Here is a 22,664-nt window from a genome sequence, read left to right as displayed (position 1 = left end):
ACTGCAAAAAATTTATAAGCGCGGCAACCTACGATCTGATTGAAAAGTACAATCCAGGTTTTAGTAAAAAGTGAGGGAATGATTTTTTTTTGGGACCCAGATAAAAATTAAATTTTCCAATCATTTCTTACTCGGTACCTAATGAAAAGTGTATGTACTAACAAATGCACTATTTTAATATAAGTAATTACCAAAACTAGTCAAATTTATAGAGCACAGTAAATTAATGATTTAATAATATTCAAATCGAGAAAAAAAATTTAACGGAAATAGATTTTAATGCTTAATGCATAAGTTATTGAGACTTAAAACCATTAAAGATGCGCGTTTTTACACGGAGAAAAAAATATAGTAAATTTTACTAAAAAATATGAGAATGATTAGTAAATTTGAATAGTAATCTTGAAACACTTATGATTTATGTGAAAAATTAATAAACAGATAAGCATATTTTACAAGTCGTTTAGTAATTTCTCATATACTGGTTATGGGAAACCTCCTATATTGCATATTCATTTTTAGTTATATTTAGTAAATTTTACTATTTTCCGTTTAGTAAATTTTACTGTATTAGAATGGAAAAAAATTAAATTAAAATTTTTATTAGCTTTCAACTTTTTATTATTATTACTATCATTTTGATTATTATTGTTATTTGTCATCTGTATTGGTGTTGGTGTCGATTTTTGTTTTTGACACTTGTTTCAACCGAGATTCGAACCCTGACCTCCCGCGCGTGAGTCCTTTTCTATGTCTGACGGCCCGATGTCTCTTTTGGACAAAGGGTTCAGAACTTGTAATACATAGTTGTACATGCTATTTCCACCAATTTTTAATTTTATCTATACATAGTAGAATTTACTATACAGATAGTAAAAAAATATAATCGTGTTAGTAAAAAATACATTGCGTATAGTAATTTTTAATATTTTATATAGTGACAAATCCTATATTGTATTAGAAAATTAACTTTCTTAAATTTGTATTTATTACTAGTACTTATAGTAAGATTTACTATACAAATAGTAAAAAATATAATCGTCTTAGCAAAAAATACGTTACGCATAGTAATTATTAATATCTTATTATGTAATTATTACTAACTAGTAAATTTTGCTAAACGTTTAGTAATAATTACAATACAGAATGTATTATTTTCATGTCTGTTAGTAAATTTTACTGTAGTATTATAATTTTTACTGTACTTTTTTCTCCGTGTATATTAAAAAAAATTTTCAATGCTTTAAAAGTATCATAAAACAGTAACATGGCAAGTTTAAGGTACAAAGAAGCCTATCGTCATCTTTCAGATGCATTAGGTTAATATTATCTAAAATATTTAGTTTCCGAGTTATACAAACCTTAATAATTAAAAGATCAAAATAAAATATAACTGATAGAATTGGATTATACTGAAAAATGCATCAGTTATTAGGAATAAAAACCATATTTTCAAGTTTCCTTGATTCTGTCCAAACATTTAGAGCTACCAAATTGTTGGAAGAAGTCAAAACATAACGTTTAAAGTGAAAAATTTCAACTTATTAAACAAATCTGAAGATACTTTCTACAGAAATCGTCTGAGAGTTTTGAATTCGAAGTTATACAACTGTAACAGAGAATAAAAACTGATTTTTTCGAAAAATCGTTAAAATTTCAAACAGCTATAACTTCTGAACTAATTAACCGATTTAGCCAATCTTCGAACTTAATCAAAAAAATTACCCATGGAATAAGATTTCTAACGGCTATCACAATGACAAGAAAATTATAATTATAAGGTATAAGGTAAGTTTGAAACATCAAAAGTAATAAAAGAAATACTTTTAAAATATAAAATAGCTGTGTAATTTACAGGATATTTTGTTCGTTATAAAAAGAAACTGGCGAAATTAGATTATAATGGGAAATTCATAAGTTATGAGCAATGAAAACCATATTTTCAACATTTTTTTATTCCAATTAAATTTTTAAGGCTATCAAATTATTGGAAGAAATGGTCAAAACATAAAGTTTAAGGTCATAAATTAAAGATTATTAGGGAGTCTTACAGATACTTTTTACGAAAATTGTCTATAGTTATTAGTTTTAAAGTTATGTAAGCTTTAGCAGTGATTGAAAACTTATTTTTACGAAAAATTATGAAAATTTAAAACAGCCACAATTTTAAAACTATTCAAACGATTCAACTCATTTTCGAACTTGATCAAGGTAATCGCCCATAGGATAAGTGTAGAAAATTTCATCAAGATCTGATGAGAATTATAGACGCAATTGTGTCCTCAAATCTGCGTTATATCCCATATATATTTAACTATATATATAAATATGTATAAATATTGAATATATATGGGTCATTCCATATGAAATCTACCAGTCGTTGAAATCGACCCCTTTCAATTTAGACGAAATTTGGTCAAAACTTTTCTTTTACCATAAAACAGAGATTTGCCAAAGAAAAAAAATTCGAAAATTTTTTTGCGAAAGTTATTCAAAATTCAAAATTTTACTATTTTTTTAATTTTTCAACTTTCTTCAGGTCTCTAACAGATAGGCGCGGGATAAGGATCTAGTAATCGGTAAAATGGGAATTTTATCGATCACTAGAGCCTCACCCAAACCGAACCGTACTGGCAATGTACTGCGGCTATACGCTGGAACAATTAAGGGGATTCGGTGGTCTAGAGGCTGAAAATTCCATGATTTAAAAAAATTTTTTTTTTATATCTTAATAAAAATCAAACCTTTTGAGGGATTTGAAATTTTGAGGGATTATTTTATTGTTATTAAAATATACAAAAATCCTTATAGCTACCCAGGAAAAAATGATCAGACCTGATCATGCCTGTTCATGTCTGAAGCGTTAAATACACTCAGGCCTGATCATGCCTGTTCATGTCTGAAGCGTTAAATACGCTCAGACCTGATCATGTATGTTCATGGCTGTTCATACAAACTTACTTTTCAACTAAATGTCTTAGGTCAGTGGGTAGCGTCTTAAACTTTCGAGCGCAAAGTCCACGGTTCAAATCCTGCACTCGCCCGAATTTTTTTTTTTTATTTTCATTTTTATAGCAATAATTATATGTAATACAATATAGTTATACATAATTATATATAATTATATAGGGCCATTTTTTATATATAATTTTTTTCCCCGGATGGGCATGAACATACCTGATCAGCCCTGAACATGCATGGTCATTTTTCATGTCTGATCAGGACTGAAGACTCATGCCTGTTCAGGTTTGATTATTTTTTCCCGGGTAAGAAACAAAATTATTTTTAATATTTAAATGGATTTTTAATCAGTATAAATATACCTATCGCAGGAACTAGAATAAAAAAAAATTTTTTTTTGAATAAGTGGCACTTTGTTGAAATTTGTAGTCTAAAAATTACATTTTTTTTTCTTAACATTTTGCATGTTAAAAAGTAGAAATATTCAACGCAAAAATTTTATTCTAGTTCCAGCGATAGCTGTTAGTGTATTAAATAACATATTTAAATTTGAAAGCAATCGACCGGATAGTTTTTTAACTTCCCGCTAAGAAAATCGACGATTTTCAAAAATTTCGGGAAGTTATTGTTTTCACCCCGATTTTCGAAAATCGAGTTTTCATCAGATGTCGACGTTTTGAGGTCCTAGGAAGCTATTCTGACTATTTTTAGAATGATGTCCGAGTGTGTGTGTGTGTGTGTGTGTGTGTGTGTGTGTGTGTGTGTGTGTGTGTGTGTGTGTGTGTGTGTGTGTGTGTGTGTGTGTGTGTGTGTGTGTGTGTGTGTATGTAAACTCTTTATAACTTTTGAACTAATGAATCGATTTGGATGGTTGAGGTGGCAATCGAAAGAGCTTGTTGGCCTTTAACTTTCCTGAAAATTTCAGATTATTTGATCGAATAGACTCGAAAATATTGGCGAATTACGAAAAAAAAAAAATTTTTTTCAAAATCTAATCAGCTCTAGTACTCAATAAAACGCGTCGATTGCCTCCTCAAACATCAAAATCGGATAATTCGTTCGAGAGTTATCGCGGGAGAAAGAAATGGTGAAAAACGGTATTTTCTAAATATTTTCGAAACGACTGACGCGATCGATTTCAAATTTTAATCAGCTCTAGAACTCAATAAAACGCGCCGATTGCCATGTCAGTTATCAAAATCGATTGATTAGTTCAAAAGATATCGGCGTTGAAAAGTTAAAAAAATAACATTTTATGTTATTTTTTCCGGATAAATCAGAATATAACGTACTAAAATGTGCCTGATATCATACCAACTCATCTTTTTTATGGTTTCTTTCGATCATATAATGTCATCGAACTTGGTTTTTAGTTTAAATCATATTATCAACAAAAAAATCGATAAAACGTAGTTTTTAATATTTTTATCGGATATTTCATATTTTATTGTTTCTTACATGAGTCAAAATTTATTTAAATCTTGATTTTGATCCCCGACATTGATTTCTGCCTCAATACACTTATTTTACTGAACAAAATCAGGAACTAAATTTTAAAAACCGCTTCATTGACGATTTTTGATTCTTAAATTTTCAAACTTCAGCATAACACGTAACTTGTTAGAGCTTAAAAAGATAAAAAAAAAAACAATTGCATGTGATAGCATTTTCGAGCTCGAAAATATATCTACACTAATGTTTTCGAGCTCTTTGAGGTCGAAAACAGCGGGAAGTTTTGGGGCTGGCCCGCAGGGTCAACCGACAGACCGATTTTTTTTCCCTACGCCAGGCAGAAAAAAGTAGATTCGAGATAAACGCGTTTAAAGTTTTAGTCAAAGAAATTCTGAAGAAAACTAGATTTGAACATATACTTACGATTAATCAGCTATTTCAGCACCATATTTTTTTCTTGTACATTTCTTCGGTTTTTCTTGTTTTTCATTATATGATGGCTGGTTTATCATTATTATAACTAGGTATAGAATTCGAAGCAGATGTTTTCCGCCAAACATTAGAATAAAAACAACTCAGTCGGCCGGCCTATTAAATAGCTTTTAGAACATGAAATACTGGAAATATCATCACCATATTTTAATAGTATATTTTTGAAAAACTATACTTTCGAAATATGATAAAAAAAAAATTTTTTTCGAAATTTCTAGACCACTGGATCCCCTTAAAAAAAAAAAAAAAAAAAAAGGAAAATCCGGTTTTCACGAGTCGATTATAGAGCACAATCTCTCCCGCCAAGAATTCTTTTATTCGCTTAAAATATTTTTGAATTTTGATTGAGAATGTAAAAATATTGAAAAATACTAAAATTTTTTTAAAAATTTTTTCTCATCACTTTTCTTATTCAGGGAAATGTACAGTCTTCCTATATGTTGTCTTTTTATAAAATTCGAATTTTTTATCATCACAGAACGAAAGATGGTTTTTTTGTAAAATAATTTTATTTTGAATTCATAAAAAGGTATTATTACATAATTTTATTTTGATAAATAAAGCTAATGATGTAATTTCTGGTAGATATTATTTATCAATGTGAGAGTATCCACAAAAATATTGATATAATTTACGCAAATGTAAAAAGATATTAAAAAAAAATGTTAACAATAAGATTGGGCCATATTACAATTAATCTATTAGTAATTATAACGTATTTAAAACAAAATACACGATTAATATAATCAGAACTGAGTCTCTGTAATAAATAGACTGTATTTACATCACTAAGTATCAGTTGAAGAATTTAAATAATTAAATATTGTTTTTATAAAAAAAGTTTCCATCAGTGCTCTGATTAATTTAAATTCAGTAAAAACCTGCATTATTAATACTTTTCTTACAACACATATTTATTTAATTATTTTACAAAATAGATATTTTATTTCATTTAGAGCGAAACAGTAAGGTACTAAATTTCTCCGTAAAATAAATAAAATGATAGAAATGAACTTTTTTACAATTACTTTAATAAAAAAAAATATATATATATATTATAAACAGCGAAAATAACTATAAATTTAAATTTCCTACAATTGTGTGAATATCAAAATCAATTTTCTATCAAACTGTAATTTTTTTTTATTTTTCAAAATTACCATCGTACGTTGTATAATTTGGCATGTTATTAATTTTCGTATTTAAAATTTTTTGAATAGCTTTAGGTGTTGATTCAGACTTTTTTTTTAAAATAATGCAATACTTTATAAAAATTAATAGATAATTGATCATACAAACTGCAGAACGCAATTTCTTAAATAACTAAAAAGTTTTAAAATTATTATTAATAGTTTGACGATTCACTATAAGTCCAAGTTATCTTTTAATGGTATTTTAGCAACTTCGAAGAATATCCTGCAAAAAAATTTTCCATATATTAGAATAATACAGTTAAATAACATGAAAACCTTATGGAATATTTTTTGGTTAGTGTTCAAAATTTGAATGATTTTACTCATATTTGGAAAATGGGTAAGAACATCATTGAAATACGATTTGTTCAAAGGGTCAAGCGTGATAAGCATGGTAAAATGACCCCCGTAACCAATGGTCAAAAAAGTATGAGTTTTAATATCAACACACTGAAAATCACACACATACCGTTTTTTGTATGGATTCTCAAACGACTTTTCAGATAAAGTGCAAAGCTTATTAAATCATTGGAAATATTTATTTAATTCAAAATGAAATGGTATTCGCTCTGAGTGAAGCCATGGTAGAGGAAATAAAATTGACTGAAGCGTTTGCAGTGGTTACTTTCGGAGTTACGGGAGGCTATGATTACTGAAATCGTAAGCAAGCACACGTGAAAGTATTTATTTTGTTATCATTTAATTATTTATTTTTCATTTTGATTTTTTCCTCAATATCATATTTTGACTTTGATATGAATTTCAAACAACTTAACCTAAATGCTTACTGCATTCTTTTTTATTTTTTATCATTATACTTACTTATTGTTGATTCGTTTAGCTAAAAAACAAAACTGCAATTACTATAAAACTGTCACATATTTTTTACAACTTTTTTTTTTACTATTATTTATAATATTTATTTATTTTTATGTTTCTTGCTATTGACATACGTATAAAAACATACTCTGACAGCCTCCCGTAGTTCATATTTTGTCTGGCGCTGCAGTCACACTCATAGCGAATAGGGAAAAGTGGAGTCAATTGAACCAAAAATACGTTAACATTTTTTTTATATAAATAAAAGCAAAATGATATCTTTTTTTTTTACGAAACTATAATTTATTATATAGACTATCATTTTTCATAAGCACATAACTCAACAAATGATGGAAATTTTTAATAAATACGAAATTGTACAACTGCATCAAATGGTTCAATCGTCCCCTTTGTGGGGGAAATTGAACCACTAGTCGGGAACAATTGAACCAAGAGTATTAGAACCACAAACGAATGACTTTAATGAATAATTTACTATTCATTACAGCTTAAAACTAAAATTACAACACTTCTAATAATATTTATTATTTTATATAACGTGATATGTTATAAAAATCACTTTTAAAACTTCTGTCAATATAATTATTTTTTTTCTTGGTTAGTTTAGCTTGTTTTCACATTCTTTCAAGATGCGCGTGTATGTCTGATGCTCACAGTGTGATTCGTGTGGTTCAACCGTCCCCGAGAGTACTGGTTCAATTGACCCCATATGATTTTATTGAAATAATTAGTCTTAAAAAAAATATTCAAGAACTATTTTACTAGAAGTAAAGTTAGAAATTTTTGACTAATATGTGTAAGAAGGTATTATAAAAAAAATTTTAAGATTACATTTGAAAATTAAAAAATTGTTAAACAATTTTTCAAGAGCTGAAAAAAAAGTTCAGAGGCCTAAAAACACAAGAACTTGAATTTTTTAAAATTAAATCATGATATTGGTTCGAAATTTTGGTCAGACTAAGACTTAGTGTAATAAAATATAATTCCAAGAGAACGATTCATTTTTAGATTTTTTTCAACTTTTTGAGCTTACTAGTTCAATTGCCCTTTGGTTCAATTGACCCCACTCTCCCCTATTACAGGAAAAACAAAACAGCAAAACTTGACGTTAACCTGACCGAAAATACTGACAGCAAGATTTAGAAAAGAAAGTGTGACTATCAGGGAAAGTTTTTTTGTTAAATGTCAGTGAAAAGAAAAATTGTTTTAAATAATAATTTTAATTAAACATGCATACACTTACTTATGACTGTATTTATTGCGAACAGTAGCTAAAGCATCCTTGTATTTTCGATGAAGGCCTTGATTTAGTACATTGACTATATTTTTAATGTCATCAACTTTATACCCAGTATAATATTCTAAAGTTGGAGTCCATCCACCAAGATCTTTCATTTGAAGAGCAAGGAAAAGAGCAGCAGCGGCTATTTTACTATCACTAAACGTTATTGTTGCATAATCCATTAATGAATACTCCAAAATGTAACGAGCGAGGGTTAAAGTTGGCATTGATACTTTTATGCACTAAAACAAGACAATTAATTAAAACTTGACAAAATATGCATATTTTAGATCAGGGTTGCGAATTCTTTAATGAGAGTATTTGCAATTAAAAATTAAATTTATAGTACATAATTGAAATTATATCGATTAAAATTACGAAATTAACTTTTAATTCAACAACTTGAATTGAAAATTTGAAAAATCAATTTTAATTCAGAGACGTGGGATTAAATATTAAAAAATTAATTTTAATCCAGAGAATTTGAGTCAGATATAATAGAATTTCAAATAAAAAGATCATTCATAGTTAAGACATTTAAAAATTAAATTTTTTGAATAATTTTCAGTGTAGACAGAGAATTTAAAATTAAAACCACTAATCCGATGTTCGGAATTTAAAATGTTTTATTAATTTTTAATACGAAAATAGAAAATTAAAAAACGCAATGTAATTTTTGAATCCCCTTTAGCTATGGCTAATTAAAATTTTTCATTTACTTTTCAATTATTAAATATGGAATTTGAGATTAGAAATAAATTTTAGAATCTGGTTTTCCGAATTGAAATTGATCATTTAATGTTTTATTTTAAAACGTAGATTTAAAAACTAAGCCATTACATTTTAACGCTACTTTACGAATTCAAAATTTCAAATTTAATTTTTAATTAAAAAATGTAGGTTTAAAAATTAAGAAATTATTTTTAATTCAAAGATATTGAATTAAAAATTAAAAAATTATTTTAAATTTGTTGTTTTTGGATTATGAAATATAAAAAAAAATTTAATTGAAGCACTAATGCAATTATAAATTTAATGCGCTACTTGCAACCCTGTTTTAGATACATTAATAATGTAACGTTTCAAAACTTCCTTTAAAAAACAGTTACAGCTGACCACGAGTTTTAAAATTTTACGTTAAATTAATTTATTCCCTACATGGGTAATAAGAAACATTTGTTTTAAAAGAAGAAAATAAATCAAACGGACTGATTTTTGAAAGCTTTTAATAAATAAGGATTCAGGACGATGTCGAGAGTCTTTTAGGTGAGGTTAATCACGGGAATGCTAGCCTGGGTAGGATCGAGGTCACCTTTGATGATTTAATGAAGGGACTACTGTCGCTAGACGCATCAAAGAGTCCTGGGCCGGACGGAATATCAAACTCATTCCTTAAGAAATATGCCGTGGGGCTATGTGAGCCGCTATATTTCATATTCAATAAATCATTGAGTTGGGGTGTTTTCCCAGACCTGTGGAAGAAGGCTCATGTGATCCCTATACACAAATCTGGCGCTAGAAATGAGGTGAACAACTATAGACAAGTTTGTATTCAGTCAGCTCTGCCCAAACTTTTTGAGAAGATGATCCTTAATAACATCGATTTCTGGTTCAGGGGCATGATAATAAATCAGCAGCACGGTTTTATGAAGGCCCGGTCCACAACAAATCTAATGACGTATACAGAATATATATTGCGGCACTTATCCGATAAGTGGGAAGGCCATTTCATATATACAGACTTCAGGAAGGTCTTCGATATGGTGAACCATGAAGTGTTATTGGCCAAGTTGGAAAAATACGGAATGTCGGGGTCTATACTGGACTGGTATGCGTCGTATCTGAGAGGGAGGAGTCTACGGGTAAAAATTAGTGATCATTTTTCCAGAGAGTTTGAGGTTACCTCTGGGGTGCCTCAAGGGTCGCATCTTGATCCCATCCTCTTCTGTATATTTGTTAACGATATCGGTAATGCTCTATCGTCTGAATATGCGCTGTTTGCTGACGACTGGAAAATTTTTAGATGTATTAAGGATGTGGGGGACATACTCATAGTGCAGGATGACATAAACAAATTAAGTAATTGGTGTGAACTAAATAAATTAAGCCTGAACGTTAAGAAATGTGCTGTATTGAAATTTTCTCGGCGGACAGCAGTCAGTGAAAATCAATACTACATCGGTAACAATACGATCTCACAGGCGGATGGTATCAAAGATTTGGGAGTGTACGTTGACACAAAACTAGTTCTCGATAAGCACGTTAACAATGTTACGCTCAAGGCCAGTAAGATCCTGGGAAATATTCTAAGGTCGAGTAAGAACTTTAGTATAGACAGGACCCTGGTAAAATTATTTGATTCCCTTGTAAGACCGGTCATGGAGTATGGGTGTATCATTTGGGATCCGATTCACAGATACCGAATTGACAAGCTAGAAGCAGTGCACTCAAACTAAGAGGAATGACCTTGGATCGAAGACAGGGTTATGATTATATTGGATACAAGGAACTGGCTGTCAGAAGGAAATATGACATTCTGCAATGGGGCGAATGGTATAAACGGACATTTAGACGTGCCGGATGTATTCAATCGATTAAATTTTTTGATACCAGTTGCAAACTTAAGATCAGTTAGAACGTTGGAATTGCCCATTGCTGGAACTAACTATGCGACGAGAGCTCCTATTTATCGTAACTCAAAAGCAGTGAATGAGTTTGTTCCACAAATTGATATATTCGATGTATCGGCAAAGTACATTAAAAAGTATGCAAGGAGTGTAATCCTGAAGTGATCTGATCTGTGGTACACAGCGTAATGGTAGTGAAAATGAATCTTGCATCAACTTATTGCTTATGATAGTTACCATTGATTTCATTTCTTTAGCTGAATTTTCTAATAAAGTTTAATTTAATGATTGTTATTTATTCGATAGATTCCTTTTCTGTTATATATTTATATATATATATATATATATATATTTATGTTTTCTTTTTTTCTGATTCAATGTATATATTTGTGCAATGGGTTGTTAGTCTACGAGATTATATTATTTACTTATGTTATATAGACACACATTTGTGTAAATTGTTGTAAAATTTCCGAGGGGCGTTGATAAATAAATAAAAAATAATAATAAATACCCTTGCATAACGTCGGAGAAATCGGTAAGACAATGGGATTCCTAAGTCAAAATCAACGATCTTTAGTACATTCATTTCCATTCTAGTGAGCTCACGTTGGCTGTAAGCACCATCACATATGTATAGAAAATCCTCAACCATCGGAGGAATTCTTTCCTACAAACAGAGATAAAAATATATTCAATCATTAAATTAATAATATTAAGGGAGGAATTTATAATGTTGAAGAAAATATATGTAGAGTAGAAGTACCATTTGTGGCCACTGCTCTATTTTTTGGACATTTGATACTTTACTTTAATTAATAAAAAATTATAAGATAAAATTTTCAAAAATTTATAAAGCAAATCGAATGAATATAAAGATTCAATCACCAAAAATAGATGATCTCTTTAGGATCAAAAGTTATTTGAAGATAAATAAAAAAAAGTTGAATTTTTTGAAAAATTAAAAAATCTTTAAACGGCTATAACTTTTAAACTTTTTGGCCGATTTAGCTCATCTTCAAACTGAACCGAGCTCTTCAGCTAAAGAATATAAAAAAATTTTTCATCAAGATCGGTATAGAATTGTGGACGCTATCTTGGGAGAACCGCGTTTTATATCGTATATATATATTTATATATATTAGGGTGTTTCAGAAAAAAAAAAAATTTTTTCTTATGATCTCAAAAGTTAGTCTTAGGTATAAAAAAAAAATCCTCCCAAGAGAGGAGCTCAAAATTTCAATTCTACTAAGAGCTCAACGAATACTTATTTTCCCATTCAAATTGCATGTAAAAAAATTTTTTTTTGTTTTTTAAAAATAAAAGTATTAAAAATTTTCTTTTCGAAAATCGAAGCACACAGCTCTGTAGAAAATTAAATTCTCTACAAAAAAGCTTCTGATTATTTTCTCCGGAGAACTAACAGAAAAAAAGTTATGAAGCTTTAAACTATATTAAATAGTATAACTTCATGTTTCCATTATATTAAACAGTTTTTTAAATAGAAATTTAGGTTTTTTCTTCTGAACTAATGTTATCTGTCAATTTTTTTTGAATACATGGGAAAAATTTTCCTTACTTTAAGAACAGAACTTTTTTTTTAAATTAAAAATACAGAAAGAAAAAAAATTTCTAATTCTTAAAAAAATATTTTTCTTTCGAAATTATTACAAAAAATAAGTGATTTCAGAAATCTTTTTGAAACACCTTACTGATTATACATATTATATAGATTCACCATATAAACATGTACACGTAATAAAATCCGGAAATTATCTTTACGTTAAGTTTTTCAATTCATAATTGTTTCAAGCTTTATAACTTTTTTTGTTAGTTGTACGAAGAAAACACTGAAGGGCTTTTTTATAGAGAATTTAATTTGCTACAAGATCACGTACTTTGATTTTCGAAAAAAAAATTTTTTAAATACTTTTATATATAAAAAACAAAAAAAAAATTTTTTTACACGTAATTCAAATGAGAAAATTATTATTGATTGAGCTCTTAGCAGGATTGAGCTTTCAAGCTACTCTTTTGGGACGATTTTTTTAATACCTAAGACTAACTTTTAAGACCATAAGACTTTAAAAAAAAAAACTAAATGTTTATTTTGAAATACCCTAATATATACATTTATAAATTTTTTCACGAATAGAACTTTTGGAACCTACTTGACTCAAATAGATAGAAAATGTTAAAATTTTTGTAAAATTGCGTCATGAGGACAAATACAACAGTTAGATTTTTATAAAATCTACTAAAAATGAACAAAAACTGAGAAGCTACCAATTATGGTGATTTTTTGGCAAAATGGATGAATTTAGAGCTTTGGGACACTAGGAAAGAACAATTTTAGCGCTTTGAAATTTTCAGGGTTTTTCAGGACACTTTGAGGTTGAAAAAAAAACTACAGTATCCTTTGTTCATCCGTTATATCCAAAGTTAAACCAAGATTTCCGTATATCTTTAAATATGCGAATGTTTACCTGTTGTTTAATAAACATTATCGTTTCAAAAAAAATTTTCTATCAGAAGCCACTAATTTCGCCTTATTGAGAATGTTTTGCAGTTTTCAAAACCCTACTTTTATTCTTTGTACGACCAATACATCCGGAGTTATTGATTATCAAAGCCAAAATAGACTTTTTTGCTTTGATCAATGATAACTCGGCGCCAAATCGTCGTAGACTTTTTGAGGCCAGCAAATTGAAGGGCATAAAATTTCTTAAGAGTCATAAGGTCAGATTATCCAAAAAAATTTATTGAAGCCCACAGACTTGTTGGAAAATAAGCGAAAATTTTGAAAATTTTTTTTTCGTCGGTTCTCTTAGGATTACTTTGGAACCGTGCATGATAAATAAATTTGAAGTCCAGATATGAAAACTAGAAACTTGAGGCTACAATTTGATTTTTTTATTTTTTTTCTACGACCGTTTTTCACCAAGTTACAGCATGTTGAAAATCACCCAAAAATTTCGAATTTTTTTTCTATCCCTTAATTACTTGTGTCATTGCATCTTTTAGAAATTATTGTATTTAAATTTTTCAAGTGTCCAAAACCGGCCCTAGAGTGGCAAAAAACGGTACCTCTACCCTATTGATGGCATTGGTTTGTGATATCAATAAAATGCTTTACTTACGTCAAATTTACTAGCTATAAATAAACTAGCAGCTCCTAAGAGCTGTAGAGTCTCTTTTCCCACAGTCACTTTAGTTAAGTATAAATCGACCAATTTAACAGCTAGATACAAAGTTTCATGATTCAATTCAAATGATTCTTGAACTTCAACCATCCAATCAACTAATAAAGATCTCATCCACCGTGAAAGACATACTTGTTTTTCCATGTAATCACCAATAGAGAACTTAGTTTCTCGGCTTTTGAGATACTCAAATATTTCCATTGCATAATGGGATACTTGGTAAGGATCGCGCCAATTTTCAACATCAAAATCCCACAAAACACCAGCAGGTAATTCTCGGATTGGTGTATTATCTAAATGTTCAGCAAGTGGCAAAGTTTGAGCATTAGTTGAATTTTTTTTAGACTTATCAAGTTTTTCAACTGCTGTGGCTTCTTCTTCTTCGATCTGTAATTACTTTGACTTTTAAAAAAGTTTATATTTTGTATCTTTGTAGTTTAAATTACCACTTACTTTTTCGTTAATTATTCTAATTTTTTTTGCACTATCGTGGGATAAGTCCTCTAGTGCGCTAACATAAAGAGAACTTTCGTCAGATTTTTCTACATCACTTGGTTTTTGATTTGAGCTTTTTTGCGATACGTTTTTCTTTTCTTCTATTTTTTTCGTTATTTTTGTGACTTTGCCGGCAGGTTTTAATTTTGAACTCGTGACATTATTGGGTTTTACTGTCGCTTTTTCGTTATTCCTAAGAGTGTACACCGAAGTAATAGGTTTTACTTGTGATTTCTTGACTGCTCTTTTAGTTTCTGGTAATTGAACACCCAATGATTTCCCAATAGCCTAAAGATAATACTTTAATTAAAAAAAGTAACTCGCTTTAAAATAAATAATATATTTACATTAGTGATGTTGCCTAGAGCTGATCTTTTAGTTATTTTGTCTTTGAGAGGAGATGCGTCTGCTTTTCGTTTAACCCTTAAATCTTTAACGGGCATGTGTGGTTTGATGTTGAGCTGATCTGCTGCTTTTTGATTTCTTGTAGTAATACCTTTTTTAACTGTAATACCCACGCTAACAGGTTTATTTTGATTATTTATCACTTTTGGTGGTGCCATTTTTTATCTTCTCTACAATAGAATCAACACTGAAAATTATTTTAATTTAATAGATAAAAGTTATAATAAGTTCTTAAATTAGTGCTAAAACAAAAATTTATTCGTTAAATGATAGCAGGTGACAACTGAATAAATAAACACTACCCTGTTTGAGAAAAGTGATTAGTAGGGCCAAGATTTTTGCCTTAATTTTGAAAAGAATCGTTCAAATGTTTAATATTCCGGCAAAAATATTGGTTTTATAGAAAAAGTTTTCAAACAAAAGTTGTAGGAAAATTAATTTTCGAAAAAAAAATGTCTCTTATGATTTTCCTATACGACCGATATTTTCACCGCAATTTAGAAATTAAGATTCATAATGAATGATTCAATTTTTTTTTAATTATGAAAATATTAACTTTGACATTACGATGAAAATATTGGTCCTAAGAAAAAAATAATAAGAGACATTTTTTTACAAAATTAAATTTTGAACAACTTTTATTTAAAAAATTTTTTTATAAGACCAATATTTTCAACGTAATTCCTAAATTAAGATTCATAATGAATGATTCAAATTTTTGTTAATTATAAAAATCATAATTTTGAAATTACGGCTTCCTTATTAATCCTAAGGAACACTTATATGAGACATTGTTTTTAGAAAATTTAATTTTGAACAACTTTTACTTGAAAAATTTTTCTACACGACCAATATTTTTTCCGTAATATCAAAAATTTAACATCATTATTTATTAATTGTCAATTTTTTTAATAAAAGAAAAAATCCTGGCCTTAGGGTTAGAAAAGATTTTTAAAAAATTTGAATGTTTTTTAATATTACTGAATTTGAAATAAAAATCAAAAAGTATTTGAAGCGATTAAAAATTTTTTTAGTGATTGAAAACTATTTGGTAATATTAAAAAAAAATAGAGTATTTTTAAAATTTCTCTAAGTCTCAAATCGAAACTTCAGTATTAATTAGCGATTGAAAAAAGTTTGAAAATAGTGATTTTTGAATTCTTCTGAATGTCCGTATAAAATGAAATTCGGTTATTAAATGATTAAGAAGTATTTTAAAAAATTTTGTACTGTCGAATCGTCTCAAGTCTTTCAACAACCAGAAAATTCGAGTTTTCTTTACTGATTAAAATATATAGTGAAGTATTTAGAAAATTGAATAGCTCAGATTTTTTCCGAATTTTTGAGTAACAGGTGATTTAAAACTTTTCAAGGGATTTAAAATTAGAAGAAAATTAGGAGGATTTAAAGTTTATAAAACAATTCAAAAGTATTCAATTTTTTTTTTTTAATCTTTTCAAATTGCTTCTTTCACCAGAGTATTCAAGTTAACGTGAGAATTTTTAATAAATACTAGGGGTGCAAATAGCGCATTAAATTTATAATTGCATTAGTGCTTCAATTAAATTTTTTTTTATATTTCATAATCCAAAAACAACAAATTTAAAATAATTTTTTAATTTTTAATTCAATATCTTTGAATTAAAAATAATTTCTTAATTTTTAAACCTACATTTTTTAATTAAAAATTAAATTTGAAATTTTGAATTCGTAAAGTAGCGTTAAAATGTAATGGCTTAGTTTTTAAATCTACGTTTTAAAATAAAACATTAAATGATCAATTTCAATTCGGAAAACCAGATTCTAAAATTTATTTCTAATCTCAAATTCCATATTTAATAATTGAAAAGTAAATGAAAAATTTTAATTAGCCATAGCTAAAGGGGATTCAAAAATTACATTGCGTTTTTTAATTTTCTATTTTCGTATTAAAAATTAATAAAACATTTTAAATTCCGAACATCGGATTAGTGGTTTTAATTTTAAATTCTCTGTCTACACTGAAAATTATTCAAAAAATTTAATTTTTAAATGTCTTAACTATGAATGATCTTTTTATTTGAAATTCTATTATATCTGACGATTAAGACTAAATTTAAAAATATTTAAACTTGAAGGTCAAGTAAAACAGTACTCTTTCCTGTTGTGTGCCGTCAAATTTTTTGTTTTGATTACTTATTTGATTGCGTACCGTATCTAAATTAAAAAGTAATTTCCAATTTTTGATCCCACGAGTTTGAATTAACAAGTAATTTTTCAATTTTTAATCCCATGTTTCTGAATTAGAATTAATTTTTGAAATTTTAAACCCACGTATCAATTTAAAAACTAATTTTTAAATTTTCAATTTCACTTGTCTGATTAAATATGAGTTTTTCGATTTTAAATACCACGTGTGTACATTTAAATTAATTTTTAAATTTTGAATCTTCCGTGCCGGATTAAATATCAATTTTTTAATTTTGAATCTCATATCTCTGAATTAAAATTGATTTTTCAAATTTTCAATTCAAGTTGTTGAATTAAAAGTTAATTTCGTAATTTTAATCGATATAATTTCAATTATGGACTATAAATTTAATTTTTAATTGCAAATACTCTCATTAAAGAATTCGCAACCCAGTACATATCAATGTTAGTGTGAAATACCCAATCAAGAAATTAAGAACGACTGATAATTTATGTAATCAAATATCAGCAGCAATAAATTTATTCTTAATATCAAATTTCTATTATAATATACTATGTTAAAATAACCAGAATTTTTTTATTCAATATATGAGGGTAGCAGCAGCTATGTAAAGGCATAACTGTAAAGATTTAATTAATGATTATTGATGAGAACAGGTCAAGTATGACTTTTTCCGTACACAAAATAAGATTTTGTGGCAGTAGAAATAATTTGGATTATAGAATGAAAAAAAAATTATTTTTAGAACAAGAAAAAATATCTTTGCTCAACAAAATTTTTGTTTTCAATTCATAATAAAAAAAAAATTTTTTGGTGCAAGTAAAAAATTTCTCAGGGATAGTGAAATTTTTCGCGTACAGTAATCCTTAGGTTCTGTATAATCAATTAAGTGTTTATATCCACAGCCAGAAAAATTAATTCTATAAACTAAAATTCCGAGTGAATCGACTGAAAAAAAAGAGGTTAGATGTGAGTTACAAAACTGTACCATCAATAAACTAAAACAAAATTGTCTACCATGTAAGTATGTCAATTTTAAAACTTGAGTAACGAAATATTATTCAAAATCGTAGCATTACTCTAAATATAACTGTAAAAGATGCACGAATTAACTACAATATTATGGAAAATAGTGTAGAAAAAAAACGCGGGAAAAATAACGTCAAGTTTTTACGTATCTACTTGATCATATCTATATTTATTAATTAACAAATTTATCAACTGCAACAATATAAAGAGAAGTAATTCATTTTTTGACTAAGATAATTATTTCGTACAACACTGGAAAAAGATTTCGTGTATTGTAGGGTATTCAAGTTAGTAGTAATAATTGTTGTACAACTTTAAGAAAACTTGGTTAACGTAAGGAAGTATGATTGTTCTTACCTTTGTATTTTGAGTATAAAATAAGTGGATATCACTATTTTAATAATTAAAAGTCGTTGAGTATTGAATAATTTATGTTATTTAATTGGAAAATTCATTGGTTAATGATGTTGTTGTGCTGTTCTTAAAATTTTTTTGTTTTCTGAATATAAATAAGCTCAAACCCAACCGTCGCCGACTTGGGCACCGCGAGAAAGTCCTGACGGAGATTTTAGTAAGAGTACAACTGGTTCCTTGAAAATTTCTGTCAGTCGCTCCATCTATGATCAAAAGTAGCGAAATATTTTAACAATTCGCCCAATGGGGTTCCGTTTTGCCAAACTCCTCCGCTTGAGAGCAGCATGATAGCGAATTTGGTCGAGCGCGCATTTTTAAATGTCAAATTTAAAAAGAATAAAAATTTGTTTTAGAGTTATTTAGGAAAAAAAACCCAAGAAATTTTCAAATTTACAGTTAATTACATGATGTTTTCGATAAATAATATAAATGTCAGACCATAATGAATATACAGTATATTTGTCAGTTAAATATGTATTTTGGAGTAGCTTCTAGTGTCGCATAATCATCATATATATTCGATACCAGAGAAATAAAAAAATTATACAGAATATGGGTAAGCGATGTGCTCCTTTTTGTAAAAGAAAACCAACTTTTACTTTTCCCAATGATGGAAAACGTCGGGCCCTTTAGGAACAGACTATAAATGTAAATTTTCGGTCTTTAAAATCGTCGAGATTATGTCGTAACTATTTCGCGAAGGATGTTATTGTTGAAAAAATGAGTTATTACACAGGTAAATGAATAGTTGAGTTATTTTCTTTTAACTGGGCAACATTCCATGTGAGATATTTATTATGATTTGTATCCCTCGCAGATTTGAATCACGGTGGGAACACCGTGGGTTTGTTTCATTTTACCACTGTCATTACGCGGTGTATCCACCGTGATTTCACGGTGGCTTTACCACGGGATGGGGACACTTTGCCAACAAAATGGCTGCCTAGTCTGAAATTTACAAGGTTGGCGGCAGTGATAGTAAAGGGGAAAGGGGGGATATTACCAAAAATTTATAAAGGAGTTTACACATAGAGTCATGAGTAATAATTGGTGCCATTGGCGTAGCGTTGAGGAATAGTATAAATATCAAATACAAGTACTATATTTAGATAAAGCAGATTTTACAAAATAGTCTGCAAGTTCATTAATAGATGGCATATTCATACTGAAAATTGGTTAGATAATAAATTTCTTAGAGAACTTGTATGAAAATAATAAGCATGCCGATTGGTTTATATATTGAAGGGAAGTGAATCTTTTAATATTATAATTTATAATAGTAATAAACAATTACAACCGATGTAAACTCTAATGATATAATTTTTATAATTCTAAATATAGTACAATAATATATTTAATCAGCATCTGAGTGAGAAATTGTACGATAGTGCTATTCTTATAAAAAAATTATCTTGTAACCAATTATAATAGAAAAGTTTAGTACAGTTAAATAATATTATAATTATTTATAGAATTTTGAATGCATTTTATCAAAAATATTCCAAACACAGATTAATTAAATTAATATACAATATAATGATTGATAAGTTTACTTTTGGTTTTCGATTTAAATATTTTTTGATTTTATTATTTTCTTGACATTAAAAAAGAATCGATTTGATTTCCCTATAGGTTTTGTTAGGCTTAAAAAATTAATCAATTTTTATAATTTCTGTATTCTGCTTCTTATTGTGATAATTTAATTAGCCGGTGAAATGTAAGAACAAAACTTTCATATAGAAACCTTTTAGGTTACTTTATACTATTAACGTTCTTTAATTCGTTCTCAGATTAATCAGGGTTAGTAATTGATACCTAACTTGGAATTTTATTCGATATAAACATTTGTGATGGACATCGATAAATATGACATTTTCCGCATGAAAAAGAAGAAAATCCTTAAATTTCGTTAAATATCAATATTTGTAATGAAAATTATGCACTTCTATATGATTTCTATTACGAACAAACAGTGCGAACTTGAAATTCTGCTGTATGCCATTTTTGACCGCCAATTGAAGAGATAGATTCTAGCAGTCAATTCTGATGATTGATGATAGGATTCGTATGGATCTGATTCAAATGCGATTTTTTTTAGTATTTAACTGTTGTTTATTATCATGCTGCGCTTATTTTTCAATTGACATCGATAAACATGAAATTGTCTGATTGGATAACAGAGAAATATAATATTTTGCAAAATTTCAATTTTCAATAGGAGCATTTTGTAGTTCTACACGATTCCCATCATGAACAACCCTAATAGTCACTTTGCATTGAAATTGACTGTTTTATGCTGAAATTACCTGAAATCTGCTGCCCGAATTCGCTGACATCTTCACACCAAAAGTTGAAAATCAGAATTTGCGGTAAATCTTTTTTTAATTTAAAGGTAAACTTTTACGAAAAAACAAAAATCGGTCATGTTCATTCTTACCATTTCAGAAGATAAGGAAATTTTTACATACGATTGTCTACAATTTGAAAGTAAAAATATACTTAACAATTTTTCAAGTCAAATTAATGATAAATTGACTTAAAATTTGCCTGAAAATTAAAGACAACTTTTTTCTTGTCAACTTTTGAAGTGACTTTGTATTCTAATTCGGGCAGTAAATTCACGTCAAATTCAATAGCAAGTTGCATACAAATTGTCGTAAAAAGTGGAAAAGTCCGAAGTTGACGGAAATTCGACGAAAAATACAACGAAACTTTTGTATTGTAAACTTTTGCTTAAGCAAACTGTGCTATTAGAGAAGTGGGGAGAAATTAAAATTCTAAAGCATGTCTTTTTTTGACCGCCAACCGGAGAGTTAAATTCTGACAGTCAATTTGGCAGTTTTTTTATGGATTTTGTTTCTTTTCGTTTCAATGCGAATTTTTTGTGTATTCATGTGTTGTTTGTTTATGTGCTGCGGTTATTTCCCTCGGAGAGAAATTGTAGCATTTTGTAATATTTCAATGTTTAATAACAATATTATGTAGTTTCACAAGATTACCATCATGAATTTACTCTACAACTTTTGAATTTTGTTGTAGATCATATTTAATGCTAACCGGGGAGCCAACTTCGTGCAGCTAACCCTGGCGGTTTTGAATCAGCCTGGAAACACCCTTGGAGTGGAAACATGGTGGAATCACGGTGGATCCAGGGTGGGTTTGTGTCATTTTATCACCGTATATACACGGTGGTTACACGGCGTTTCCACGATGGTTACGCGGTAGACGTGGAATCACGGTGGATACACCGTGTAACCATCGTGGAAACACCGTGTAACCATCGGGGAAACACCGTGTAACCACCGTGTATACACGGTGAAAAAATGGCACAAACCCACCCTGTAACCATCCTGGATCCACCGTGATTCTACCGTGTTTCCAGGGTGATTCAAAACTGCGAGGGAATTCTGAATGATTAGGCCGGTTGTCGTTTGGTTTTAATTCCAATGTGGATTTTCATACATTAAGATCAGTTTCGAAGTTAGGTGTGTGTGAAAATGTGTGGCGTAGATAAATGTATGTAAAATAAATTGGGCGTTTTCTCAGAAGGGTAGGGGATGAACCACGCCTCCTCTTGACTAACTGAGGTATGTCGACCGATACATCAAGTTAGTATTATGGGCGTATCCTGCTAGCCGGCATATGGGGAACCGAATGTTTGAATACCCTGGGTATGGACTCGTAGTATTTCTTGTACTTTTGAGAAATAAAAAAAAGAAAATCGGTCTATCGGTTGACCCTGCGGGCCAGCCCTAAAACTTCCCGCTGTTTTTGAGCTCTACGGGCTCTAGGCGCTCGAAAACATTTTTGTGAATACATTTTCGAGCTCTTCCAGCTCGAAAATACTTTTAAAAGCCGTTGTTTTCGACAAAAATCGTTTTTTACCATTTTTTCTCCAACGATATCTCTTAAAGGAATTGACCGATTGAGACGGTTAAGGTGGCAATCGATGCGTTTTATTGAGTTCTAAAACTATTCAGATTATAGAATTGATCGATCGAGCCATTTCTGAAAAATTTTTAAAAAACTGAAAAAAAAATTTTTTTTTCTGTATTTCTTCTATATCTTAGAGTCCATTTG

The 22,664-nt window shown here is 28.9% G+C and overlaps 1 protein-coding gene across 1 annotated transcript; it reads right to left on the bottom strand.

Annotated features, from left to right (window-relative positions):
* Positions 1–5,880: 5,880 nt before the first annotated feature.
* On the bottom strand, positions 5,881–18,741 carry LOC103571598 (G2/mitotic-specific cyclin-B3). Its single transcript, XM_014442767.2, has 7 exons — positions 18,528–18,741; positions 14,893–15,137; positions 14,504–14,833; positions 13,988–14,437; positions 11,362–11,517; positions 8,182–8,462; positions 5,881–6,321 (listed from the first exon to the last, which is right to left on the bottom strand). The coding sequence occupies exons 2-7, from the start codon at positions 15,106–15,108 to the stop codon at positions 6,270–6,272; spliced, it is 1,485 nt and encodes a 494-aa protein (XP_014298253.1). The 5' UTR covers positions 15,109–15,137; positions 18,528–18,741; the 3' UTR covers positions 5,881–6,269.
* Positions 18,742–22,664: the final 3,923 nt, after the last annotated feature.

This window comes from Microplitis demolitor, chromosome 4 (genome assembly GCF_026212275.2).
Source record: "Microplitis demolitor isolate Queensland-Clemson2020A chromosome 4, iyMicDemo2.1a, whole genome shotgun sequence".
In the NCBI taxonomy this organism is placed as follows: Eukaryota; Metazoa; Arthropoda; class Insecta; order Hymenoptera; family Braconidae; genus Microplitis; species Microplitis demolitor.
The sequence above is the reverse complement of the archived record's forward strand: the minus strand, read 5'-3'. Positions and strand labels throughout refer to the sequence as shown.

Coding starts and splice junctions, on each gene's coding strand:
- LOC103571598 (XM_014442767.2), bottom strand. CDS start 15,108: ATGGCACCACCAAAAGTGATAAATAATCAAAATAAACCTGTTAGCGTG. Junction 14,438..14,503: donor TTAGAATAATTAACGAAAAA/GTAAGTGGTAAT, acceptor AAGTAATTACAG/ATCGAAGAAGAAGAAGCCAC. Junction 8,463..11,361: donor TTCTCCGACGTTATGCAAGG/GTATTTATTATT, acceptor GTCTTGTTTTAG/TGCATAAAAGTATCAATGCC.